Source organism: Grammomys surdaster, unplaced genomic scaffold (genome assembly GCF_004785775.1).
Source record: "Grammomys surdaster isolate TR1022 unplaced genomic scaffold, NIH_TR_1.0 243, whole genome shotgun sequence".
Classification (NCBI taxonomy): domain Eukaryota; kingdom Metazoa; phylum Chordata; class Mammalia; order Rodentia; family Muridae; genus Grammomys; species Grammomys surdaster.
The window spans coordinates 2,182,623-2,194,904 of record NW_021604688.1 but is presented as its reverse complement, the minus strand read 5'-3'; the positions used below and the strand labels follow the sequence as shown (position 1 = coordinate 2,194,904).

Below are 12,282 nucleotides of genomic sequence, written 5' to 3'. Positions count from 1 at the left end.
CTCTCTCTCTCTCTCTCTCTCTCTCTCTCTCTCTCTCTCTCTCTCTCCCCCCCTCTCTCTCTCTCCTCATCAATTAACAAATAGGACATGTTTATAAAGAATATGCTGTACACGTCACTGGCTGTGCTAATCAGACTTCCTTTATTATGACAAGTACTTCAGAGGAATCTCTTACAGTTGGCTCACAGTTTTCAAGTTTCTGATGAGGTCCGTAATGAGTTGCTTTGGGGCCTCTATGAGGTGGAGCTGATTGTTCTCTTCATCACATCTAGGAAGCAAAAGAGAAGCAAAGGAAGAAGCCAGGGTTCCACAGTTTATCCTCCTCAGGGAGACCCCCATCCCAAATAACCTAGAGACCTCTCATCAGTCTCCACCCATTACAGGCTGCACCACCTCTGAAGAGCTCCCCCAAATCCTCTCATATTGTAAAGGCCCATGATTTACCAAAGAATGATATCCCAGACTCAAATTTAAAGCACATTAGGGAAGTTCTGGGGTAGGTGGGCTTTGTCTTACATTATCTCTAGTCAAGTCCAGTCGTAAGAAGAGGGAAAGAATAGAACAGGACTTCAATCTGTAACTGGGTGTGAACAACCAACTGAGAAAACTCACTACCTTTAGACCAGCCTGTCTCAGCCCTCTCATCTCATGGGTTTCAGGGGATCATTTAAGATCCAGAGTAGCACCCCCTGCATCCCGTTCCTGTGATTTTACATACCCTGTGTTGGTTTAATAATCCTTAAAATACATGTGGAATACTATACTGGCAGTTCAGTTGATATTTTCTTACTCTTACCAATGTGCCATCTCACATTTACTGCTTCTTAAGGATTTCTTCTGGATGATAAACTTACCAGGAATTGGCTCATTAAAACTTCTTCCCTTAAATACTTAGGATAGAAATGAAATCTTTTCTGCCAGGTCAGCTATAAGAGCAAATTTAATGTAAGGCCTTTATTGATTTAAAAACAAATCTGATTATATTAATCTTCGTTACTTTTTGTCTTGTTTGAAGGTCATAGGTCACCAGTCCTTTTGGGAAGAGAGCTTTTAAGGAGAATATAATAGAAACAGAAAGCCACGCTTTGTATTTGTTTTTTAAAATAAGCTCATCATATAAGGATTTAGGATCTAATTAATGGACAAATGAAGGACCTGGCCTTACCCAACCTGAGGTATTTTCTGTCATCTTTCTTTCTTTCTTTTTTTTTTTTGAGTCTAAGCTCTATTTTCAGAAATTATTAAGATATTTAGAAAAAATAGCTGGTACTTAGAACGATGTGGTTTTGAAACATGTGAGTGAATCTCAGAACTTTATGTATTTCTGATGTAATTTTTTTCTTCACGACTGAAAAAATTAGCATGATGTCACTGAATGAAAAAGTTGAGCAGAAGAATTTAGTAGATATAAACAATATTCTGAAGTGAGTCTAGGGAAGGAAATGAGGAAGAATCTCTTGGTTTTCCTCAAAAGCTCATGCACTAGCTTGCATCCTGCCTTGCAGCCGCACTTGGGTTGGTCACAGAAACTTCCAGCTGGTCTGTGGGGTTGGGTGGGAAGCACCTCGGAAGGCTGGCTCCACAGCGGCTTCCAGCAGGCTCTTCCCTGCCCGGGTCACTAAAAGGTGGACAACCTGCAGCTAGCTGCCTGAGGCAACATCAGGGTTCGTCACTGCCTAACACTAAGAGGGCTGCACCTCGAGCTCCGGGAAGGACGCGCTGAGCGAGGCTGCAGGGCGCCGGAGCGGTCGGACGGGGGAGCGAGAGCCAAAGCTTGCAGAGCGCAGCCGAGCGAGTACCGCAGTCCTGGGAGCCGCCTGGAAGGGAGGCACAGCGCCTAGCTAGTAAAAGTGCGGAAGGCGGAGCCTACAGGGGGAGGAGCTGTGAAAGGTGGGTCCTGAGGGACTTGAAACGGGGAGGCGGGGCTAGGCGGAGGAAGGAGGAGCTAGAGGAGCTGTGGTCATGTAGGGGCGGAGCGTGTGGGAAGCCGAGCCTACTGGAAGGGAGGCGGAGCTAGTGAAGGTGGAGCTCGAGTTCCTGAGAAGCGAAGCCTGCATCCTGAGGGGTGGAGCTAGTGTCGTGGGGGCGGAGACCGAGGAGTCAAAGAGGCTAGGCCTCTTTGGGGAGGCGGAGCCTATGCTCCAGAGAGGCGGTGCCTCCGATGGGGAGGCGGGCGCGGAGGCGGTGCTGGGGCGGGCTGCGCAGGCGTCCCTTGCACCTTGTTGATTAGTCAGTGCCGGGAGCGCTGCTATGGCGTTACTCGGACCCGCGGCTCCTCCTCACACTGTGCTCGAGGCGGAGGCTAGGAGAGGGCCGAGGAGGAGGAGGCGGGCGGCTGGCCGCTGCAATTGCAGAGCCGGGGCCAAGGGAGGCGGAGGAGGAGCAGGAGCCGCCGCAGCCAGCCGGGCCGCCTGCAGTGCTCCCCTGGCTTGAGGGCGCGGGTTCCAGCCATGCCTCGGTGTGGCCGCTGAAGCCCGACGCCGGCGTCCCCGCTACTGTGCCTCGCTGTCCGGCTGCCCGCGGCGGGAGTACGGAGCCGCCAGCCAGCCAGCGGTGGCGCGGGCGCGGGAGCGCGGGGCCGCAGGAGGCGGGGAAGATGGACCCGGCGCCCTCCTTGGGCTGCAGCCTCAAGGATGTGAAGTGGAGCCCAGTGGCCATGCCGCTCGACCTGCTGGTCAGCACCTACCGGCTGCCCCAAATCGCGCGGCTGGACAGCGGTGAGTGCCTGCGGGACGCACGGGTGCCAGGAAGGGTGGGACCGATGGCGGGAGGGGTGGGGGAGGTGGTTGGGAGGATCGGTGCTCGCCCCTAGCCGTCTAGTTAGCCAAAGAGGCTACCGCAGCTCTGGTGCGTTGCTCTCCACTCCCCCCCAGCAGCAGTCGTCGCCTCCGGAGAGGTGCAAATCAGAACCCTTGCAGTGCAGTTAATAAAGACACCTTACATCGTGGAAACCTACAGATAGTAATCTTGGACTCAAGAATTACTCAATCTGGGAATCCTGAAGTTATCTTAGGCAACTTTCTGACGAAAATAATTGGACTCTGGGTGGTATCTTGTTTGGGGTGCTCTCTCCAACTGGCTCTCCCTGTGTCCGCCCAGAAGCTGCACATTTCAGAGGAAAAGCTCCCAGGTGACCCAATGAAAAAGATCTCATTTCTTGGCGACCTTTTATTACAGCTGTCTATTCTGTTTAATCCAACAACGAATGATTTGGGGATGTGTACAGAAAATGTCTTTAGCAGAAGTGCTGGTATGCTTAAGGTTAATTATTAGCTTAGCGCTCTTCGAGCTTAGAAAAAAAAATATTTTAAGCCACTAAAACATATTGATTTTCAATCTGAGCTTTGAACCAAGAAATGCCAGTATTTCCTGAAACTGACCTCAAGAAAGCAACTAGAACACCCCCCTCCCACACACACACACTGATTATTCTGCACTGTGACATCTGCAAACAAATATGTAGATGTGCTACTGGCAGTCACGTGGACACCTTTGAATTTGAGAGTTGTGACATTGGAGGGGGTGTGTAAATTGTGTCTGTGTTTTTGCACTGTATCTTCACCAGGTTTAGCTTCATGGGACGGCAGATTGTAGGAAGACGTCTGTTCTGCTGTAGGGTTGTGGGGCACCAGGTTGGCAGCAGGCAGGCACATAGACAGAAAGCCATGGCCACATGCAAGCCATATCAAAATAGGTCTGAGCAGAAGGATGTTCCGTTTCCCAGTGACAGGCACTTGCTTCACCCCTGGTTTTCTGGAGTAAGAGTGTTTCACCTGAGATGTATAGATGCCCCCAAGAAATTCCTGTTCTATTTCTTGTCTGGAGTAAAGTTAGACATTAAAAACACTGACAAGAGAATTAACATATAAGAAAGTTTGTCAAAGCTGGGAAACATTGGCATGCTTGATGTCCTTGTCTGCTGGTGGTGGTGGTTGTGGTGGGCACTGGGAATAAACTAGTTTTTAGACTAGGAATGAAATGTGTGATGGTAATACTGTTGAATCCAGGGGAGGACAGATGGCACACTGAAGCATTTCTGCTTGGCAAAGTGTGTTGTGCTTTAGTATGTATCTGCAGAGTGTGTGTGTGTGTGTGTGTGTGTGTGTGCTCTCACAGTTTTATTTCCTCCTCCACTGTGCAAAATTGTATGTTTTGGCAGGTTGTGAGTCTTTACCTTTCCATTTCCAGACCTTCTCTCATCTCTGCAAACTCTGCCAAAACTTCTTAGCTAGGCGAGAGAGCACTGGTGCCTTCCGTGTGAAAATCACTCAGGCTTTCTCCAACTCAAAGTGCAAAGAGGCTGTGTATCAGCCTCACACATAACTTTTAAAGTCTCATTCTCCACTTTCTTATCCCATTGCTCAGTAAAAGGATCCAAATCAGCACTGAGCTCAACCCACACTTCTTGTCAAATAGGATGTGGGCTATGAGTCTTAACACTGTGTCCTTTCAAGGCCTGGATGGATTTGATCACCATGTGTAACTCTAGTTCTGTGTTGTAAATTCCGCTTGTGATTACCGCTTGAGAGTCACTTCAGCACACTAAATTCACTTACTTGTAGCCAGTACTGCATTATACCTGATTCCTTCACTAACGGGGCCCATCTCCTTTTTATTAGCGTAGATTTTAATATCTTCATGATATTCCTTGGGAATAGTTACAACACATATCTATCTGTTCCTCTATTGATGGATATTAAGCTGCTGCTGCTGCTGCTCCTCTTCCTCTTCCTCTTCCTCTTCCTCCTCCTCTTCCTCCTCTTCCTCCTCTTCTTCCTTGATGTCCTCCTTCTTGCTATTTCAAAGTTCCGAGATAATGAGCATTCCTGTACATAGATTTGTTTTGGGAGTGAGTATGCATTTCTGGCTTGCTGAATGCATAGGAGTCCCTTTAAAACTTGAGATACAATTGTCTTTGCTCTAGAGACCAAAGGTTATACTCATGCAAACGTAGGCATTGTGAGAATATCACTGGGCCCACATCCTAACTATAGTTGGACTCTTTGTTTACTTAAGTTTTTGCTAATCTAATGGGGGCAGGGGACATGTTATTTTAACAATTCAATTTGGCTTTAAAAGAGCCAAACATAGATTCCTTCCGTGAGCATTGTTCACTACAGTGTTGAGGACAGAGTAAGGACATTGCTGCCATATTTTCAAATGCCACAGGTAAACTCTCAACGATTTGTAAAGTCTAATCTTGTGTGTGTCATTTAGCCACTTTTAATGCTATGCGAACATTTTACACACACGCACACGTGCACACACATGCACAGACATGAAAAGTAGTTATTTTCCAAACCATTTGTTTAAAAAAAAAAAAACAGAAAGAAATAGAAAAACATGCCCCAAACTGGCGTCATGCTAAAAGGAAGGTAGATTGGCCCTGCCTTTAAGGAGTCCTAGAAGAACATTAGAAAGTTGGAAGAAGTTCACCTCGCCAGTGCTGCTCACCGGCTGCCTGTTGCACACAGGTATATTCCACATGTTGCACACATTGCCTTACTTCCTCAGCAGCCCTGCTTTAAGGATTTGGGGAGTGTGGACTCAGAGGTTGAACCAAAGACTGGAAATGAGCAGTGGGATTTCCAGCAGCCTTTGTGCCCCTCATTCAGGCTGTTCTGCCTCCTCCTGAGAGAAGGGAGTGGGAAGGGCCAGGTCTGCCTTCTGCTCTAAATAGCCTCACTGTCTCTGAAAGCGTAAGGACCAGAAAGTCAATATTTTTAAAACGGTGTAGACACCGAGTTAAGTGCTGGCGTCATCCATCATATTTAGATGACTTTCTGCTTCCCAAAGGAGGGGCTGGGAAGGGAAGAAGGGAGGTTACAGATGGAGAAAGTCAGGAGAGAGAAGGAAACAAATGCCATGTGGGGCTCGTGCTTGTATCTCTTCAGATAACTTCTTTGTACAGTTAGTATTTTAACAGTATTAACTTGACAGTACATGAAGAATTTTCCAATTATTTGCATGAGCCAGGCAAATTAGATGCATTTAATTTGATATGTCCTATGATGAAAATTTTAAATTTTGTTTATTTATTCATATGTATATGTGTATCTGTCTCTCTGTCTCTCTCTCTCTCTCTCTCTCTCTCTCTCTCTCTCTCTCTCTCTCTCTCTCTGTGTGTGTGTGTGTGTGTGTGTGTGTGTGTTTGCTTGCACAGGCATACACACCACAATGTACATGTGGATGTTAGAGGATAACTCATGGGAGTCAGATCTCCCCAGCTACCATGAGAGTCTGACAGATGGATTTCAGGTCATCAGATTTTCCAGCAAGTGCCTTTACGCACTGAACCTTCTTGCCTGCTCTCCATTGAAGAAACTTCTCTTTGAGAGGTAAATACAAAATTGGTGAGACTTCCTATGTTTTGCCTCATGAGTCTTTCTGGAGAATCCGGAGGAAAAACCTGTAGTTATTCTCCCTGGGAAGTTGATAGGATGGCTATGGTCAGCAGAGGCCAGACCCAGTTATTGATTCACTGACTGTCAGGTATTTTAAATGGTTGTAGTCTTATAAATTGTTTGCAGGATCGGATTCCATGAATTCATTTGGAACCAAGAAGAGGACAGAGAATATTAACTACTGCTCCACCCCAGCAGCCCATGCTCAAAACTGGGTCTGTGGGGAACTATCTTCTACTTCATCTTGCAAAAAATCTTAAAGATCTAGCTCAGAATTTTCTTCCCTCCCCCTCCCCCTTTCCTCCTTCTTTCCTTCCTTCCTTCTTTTCTTTCTTTTTTCTTAAAGAACTTGTGTACCCTAAGCACATTCTAAACTTTAAAACTTCCTTAAAACTTTTCATTCTTGTTTTAAATGCAGAAAATATGCAACATTTTATAAATATTGGTATTTTAAGGTACATCATTATATCATTTCAAAAGCTCTAATAGAATCTGTCTTTGATTCCCAGTGTCTCATATTATTTTAATCACATTTATTCACATGTATCTCTGTCCCTATCTGTCTCTGTCTCTCTCTCTCCCTCTCTTCTCTCTCTCTCTCTCCCCGCCCCGCCGCTCCCCCCCCGCCCCGGCCCCCCCCCTCTCTCTGAGGATGCTTGTACCAGAGGACAGCTTGTAGGATCTGGTTCTCTCCTTCCAGCTTTTGGGTTTTGGAGATCTGAGTCAGGTCATCAGACTTGGCAGCAGGCGCCTTTAGCCACAGAGCCTTTTTATCAACCTTCAATATTTTTTTTAAAGAAGCATGAATAAGTCCTCGAGCTGTTAGAAACTTGGTACCTTCTCCTTGTACCCTTAAATCCATGCTTCTGCCTCCTCGTACCCTGAATAGTGTCCTCATGCAGTTTCCCTTAGTGTTCAAAATGGCTCTTTTGATCACTCTGTCTGAACAAACAAAGCAAATTAGAATATAGCATTTTGTACTTTTTTTATAACCAGACAACTTTTAGAATTTGAAAATTTCCAGATTTTAAAAAAGGTCACAATATTATTTTGTGACAGGGCATGCATAGTATGTACAGGCCAGAGAACAACGTCAACTGTATCGGATCTGGCCTTTCATCCTCCTTGTGTGGGTTCTGGGGTTTGAACTCAGGTTGGCAGGCATTTGTGACAAGTCCCTTTATCCACTAAAGCTTTTACCAAACAAAGGAGCTGGAAGTGTGGTTCAGTGATAGAGCACTTACCCAGCATGTATAGAGGCCCTGGGCTCATCTCTGGGCTGTCCCCAGAACACACACAGAATTTCTTAAGGTACAAAAAGTCACTCAGATGCTGGAGACTTTTCACCTCTCAACATGTCAACACTGTCCTTGTTCCCTTTGTTTATCCCCATGATCTTTGAATCCCTGCCCAGTGTATGTTAGAAAGATCTGGGAAAAAGTATACTTGTATGAGTTACTTGAATTTAGTGGGTGAAGGACTGTTTAAGGTGGATAGGTCAAGAGCAGCTTCCATCTGTCATAGGGCAGGGTCACCACCCTAGGGTCACCATGGCTCAAGCAGAACACATTTTAAATAGTTATCTTTGGAGGTGGGGAATCTGGAAATGCATTGTTCGGTAGCTTTGAAGTTCAGAACCTTTGCCTTTGAACACAAACTCGGGTTTGAAGAATGTTGGTACAGGATAGTAAAAAATAATTTGAGGCTTTGTCCTCCAAAAGGAAAAGAAAGTCCTAGGCTGTCTTCAATGATGGAAGGAAGAAGAAAGAAAGCAATCGAGTTGGAGACAGGTAAAAACCAGCATTCGTCTCCTACTCTGTTGTATTAGTCACTCTTCTCACTTCTGGGACCTGGTATCTAACAAGGAGCAGCTTAAGGAAGGAGAAGTTTATTTGGGGTCACAATCTGAGGGGTGCTAGTCACCATGGGAGGAAGTGAGAACTTGTGGCAGCTGCTTGCTCACATCCCTACAGATCAGGAAACAGGAGGAGAAGGTCCATGACACCAAGCTGGCTTTCTCCTGGTTCCTTTTGTCTTCAGGCTGGATCCCAGCCCCTAGTGTGGTGCCACCCACATTCAGAGTGAGGCTTTGGCCTGTAGTCGATTCTCTCTGGAAAAACCCTCACATATTGAACCCAAGTAATGCCTGCTTAGAAATGTCAGAGATCCATCTAAATCCATATTTTGTCTCTGAAATTCATATAAGTGCTCTGTGATTGACATGTGTGGGTTGGGGGGAGGTGCACATGCACATGTGTGCACCAGAATACACACACACACACACACACACACACACACACACAATTTGATGGCTTCATTTCTCCCTGAAAGTCCATTTGCAATACAGAGGGTACAAGCGCTCAGGGATGGAAAAATGTGTTTAATGATGAATTTGGAGTAAATAACTACTGTTTTGTAGCTGTACAATCTTGGTTAGATCTTTTCATTTCTTTCATTTGTAGTTTTTTTCACATAGGAAAAATAGACATACGCACCTCCAATGTGTGTTATAAATGGTCCTGTAATATTAATTCATTAGGCCCATACTATGCAGTTCCCTATGAGAATTGTAGTGTTGAGAAAAGCTTTGTTCTTCGTGGAGAAAGCAGTCTGTGATCTGCTTATTTTGGGCATTAATGCAATATAATGCAATAGCATATGGGTATTACATGTGTATTGCCTCATAGTTTATATGCACGTCTAAGATTGGCATAGACATGCTTATACACTTTCAGGGGGAGGCTTCTTCGTGTATCGCTGAGCATGCAGAGGGAACTGGAGTAATGGATGTTATTACATTTATTCAGGTAGAGAGAGAGAAGTGCTCCAGGTGGCTCAGCCTATTTTTTTTTTCTGTGAATTATAGGTGTTGTAGACATCTGCAGGTTATGAAACGGAGTGAAGTCTTTATCAGTAAGAAAGTGTTATGAATGAACCCACGATTGGGCTGAGAGGCTGGAGCAGAAGATCAGGGAAGGGTTCTTAACTGAATTAGAGTCACACATAGGTCTGTCCAAGTGGTACCAAAGCAAAGGGCTAAGACATTTGAACATCTGCTTATATATTTTCATGATTTTGGCTAATGGTGGTCCTTTTTAGTAGCTGTGGTTAGTTCTGTATGGCAGGTAAATGATGAGAAAGTTCATTTCATGTCCTCTCGAACACAGTATGCTGTTTACTTTCTCCCAGTTCTGACTTATCTTGACTATTGGCCATGTCTAAAGATGGTGAACTCAGAATGAGAGAGGATGTTGTCTTAGACAGTGGACAGGGATAAACACTTAGATACATGAGGCGAGGATGGACGTAGCTACTTTAGTGTCTTTGCTTTTCAAGTTCTATGGCTGTTTTGAAAGTTTTACATGAAATGCATTTCCACACTGGCATTGAGAATCTGGGGAAGTGTTTTGACTGTTGTTATCCTCTGCCTCATCAGTTGAAGAGGGAGTATTTTGGGTCTCTTTCTCTCATTGGCTGCCTTACTAAAATAGCCAGTTCTTGTAGACCAGCTTGTAAACTCATTTGTTTTTGTTGGCTATCCCCAAGGGTTCTGTCTTTTCACTTACTAAAGTACGGCTTGTGGAAAACTCATAACTCCCCTCTGGTCTTAGCAGGACCCGCAGTCTTTAGTACACCAGCCCTTGTGTGCAAAACAAAAAGTACCTCCCACTTGTGGCTTACATATTTTGTCATTCTTAAAGAACATCAAAAGGTTTTAAATTTCTGAAGATTAATTCTTTCATGGCATATTCTCACATGAAAAGCCTCCCCACTTCCCTACCTACCTCTACTCTGAAATCTACAAGAACCTTTTCTCCAACTTCAGGTTAAAGATACCCAGAGCTGTTTTCTTATTTCTCAGCTCCTAGCACAAAGTCCATCATATGGGAAGCTCCAAGTAAGCATTTAATAAATGAATGAGCAAATCTCAGTGTTAATAACTGTGTGGCCTAAGACATCTGCAGGCCTGTTATAGCTGTTAGTTATAGTATTTTAAATAAATTCTCTCAGAAATTGCAATTCGTTTTCAGGGTAAATAAAAAGTTGCTGATCAATAAGCCATCTGTTATGCTCAAATGAAGGTGACTGTGCATGTTGCATGAGCCATGCCCTTTGAATTTTAAAACTTTGATGTCATTACATTGCTCACCTGATCCCCATTTGCATGCTGGAATCTTTGAGACTAGTCATCACTTACTTCTAGAAAGAAAGGCCCAATGAGGGCCCATCTGTTCAGTCACCCAGAGTCTCATCATGGACACTAGCAATTTTATTTCTAAGCAAAGCAAACCACTTGGTTCAAATGTGCTACAAGACTATAATTGCTAATTTGGTACAGTTGTCTCTTCCTAGAATAGCCGCAAGACTGACTGTAGTGTCTTAATCCCAGACAGTGAGTTTCCTTTTATGCCCTTGAAGGAGTATTCTGTTGTAGGATGGGAAGGAAAAACACTCCCAAGCCCTTTGCAGTACTGTGGATGCATTGCCTACATTTTAATTGATTCTGCTAATTGTTAACCCAGATTGAAGTGGTTAAATACCACTTGGGCTTTGCTGGCTTAATGTTTGTTTAATAAATACCATATTATTGAATTTAAAATGCAATAGGAATTCTTAGCACTGTAGAGATATTTGTTATTCTGAGTAATACTGGCCATGGACTGCAGTTATTGGGTTCGAGCTTAGAAATAGCACAGAGGAGAATGCAATTGTTTTTGAGTAGTATTTATGTATATATCTCTGGAAAGAGTTAAGATATACTGTGTCTGGTGGCTTATTTTCTTAACTCACTAGAGAAAAATTTCTTCATCCAGATACATTTTTTGTCTTTATTAAGATGATAGTTTCTTTCTTCTTTCTTTCTTTCTTTCTTTCTTTCTTTCTTTCTTTCTTTCTTTCTTTTTTTTTTTTTTTTATTTTTCGAGACAGGGTTTCTCTATGCAGTCCTGGCTGTCCTGGAACTCACTCTGTAGACCAGGCTGTCCTTGAACTCAGAAATCCGCCTGCCTCTGCCTCCCAAGTGCTGGGATTAAAGGCGTGTGCCACCACTGCCCAGCAAGATGATAGTTTCTTTAATGCCAGACTTTAAGATGTTAGAATTGAAACTTTTCTATCTCTTTATCTGGGGACTAGATTTATACACTCAAAATAGCAGACAAGGGCCACCCCCTTTATGTTACACTGTTGTTTCTAATCATATGTACTACCATGTAGACAGTTACAAACACTAGTTTTCGGAGGCTTCTATCCATTCATAAAATGGTTAAAGAACTCCCTAAGAAAATCTTTCAGAAAATGTGAGCATCCACCTCTGCTGGTTCTCTTTCTTCCACAAGTACGCACTTTGGAGTACCCTTCTCTGGTAGTCACGATGGACCAGCAGGAATGGCCAGAACCACAGAACTAATGTCTATCCACTTCCCTGTCATTTGTATCCTTAGTCTTATCCCTTGGGTCTTTCATCACAGACTGTTTCAGGGTGTTCACATTTAGGATATTTCAGCATTCAATTCTACCTTGGGTCCAGTGTCCCACAAAGACAGTCAAGCTCCAGGCCCAAGTTAAACATCGACTTAATTAGTAGAGAGAGAGGCACATGTGTGTATGTAAGATAGAATTGCCCTAGAAGGTTCAGATTACCTACTTAAAAATAACAAGTCACAGGAAGCTTTATTGAGAGGCTCCATTATTTTTTCTGTTTATTTTGGTCCCATGTTTTGGCCAGTTAAAATGGAGCTAGAGTAGATTGGTTCGGCAGAAATTTCAGAAGCTTGTTTATCATGGTTATTGTATATCAGCCAAGATTAATTTCAGTCATGCACTTCAAGTTAACACACACACACACACACACACACACACACACACACACACACACACA

At 44.1% G+C, this 12,282-nt stretch overlaps 1 protein-coding gene across 2 annotated transcripts in view; it reads left to right on the top strand.

The window, feature by feature from the left end:
* Positions 1–2,234: 2,234 nt before the first annotated feature.
* Garem1 (GRB2 associated regulator of MAPK1 subtype 1) overlaps positions 2,235–12,282 on the top strand; it is a 178,406-nt gene continuing 168,358 nt past the window's right edge. The window contains exon 1 of one of the 2 annotated variants that reach the window (XM_028774880.1): positions 2,235–2,717. In XM_028774880.1, coding sequence (XP_028630713.1) covers positions 2,597–2,717 — 121 coding nt within the window. In that variant the 5' untranslated portion in view covers positions 2,235–2,596. The remainder of the gene's footprint in view (positions 2,718–12,282) is intronic. The other variant, XM_028774879.1, reaches the window with a different exon arrangement.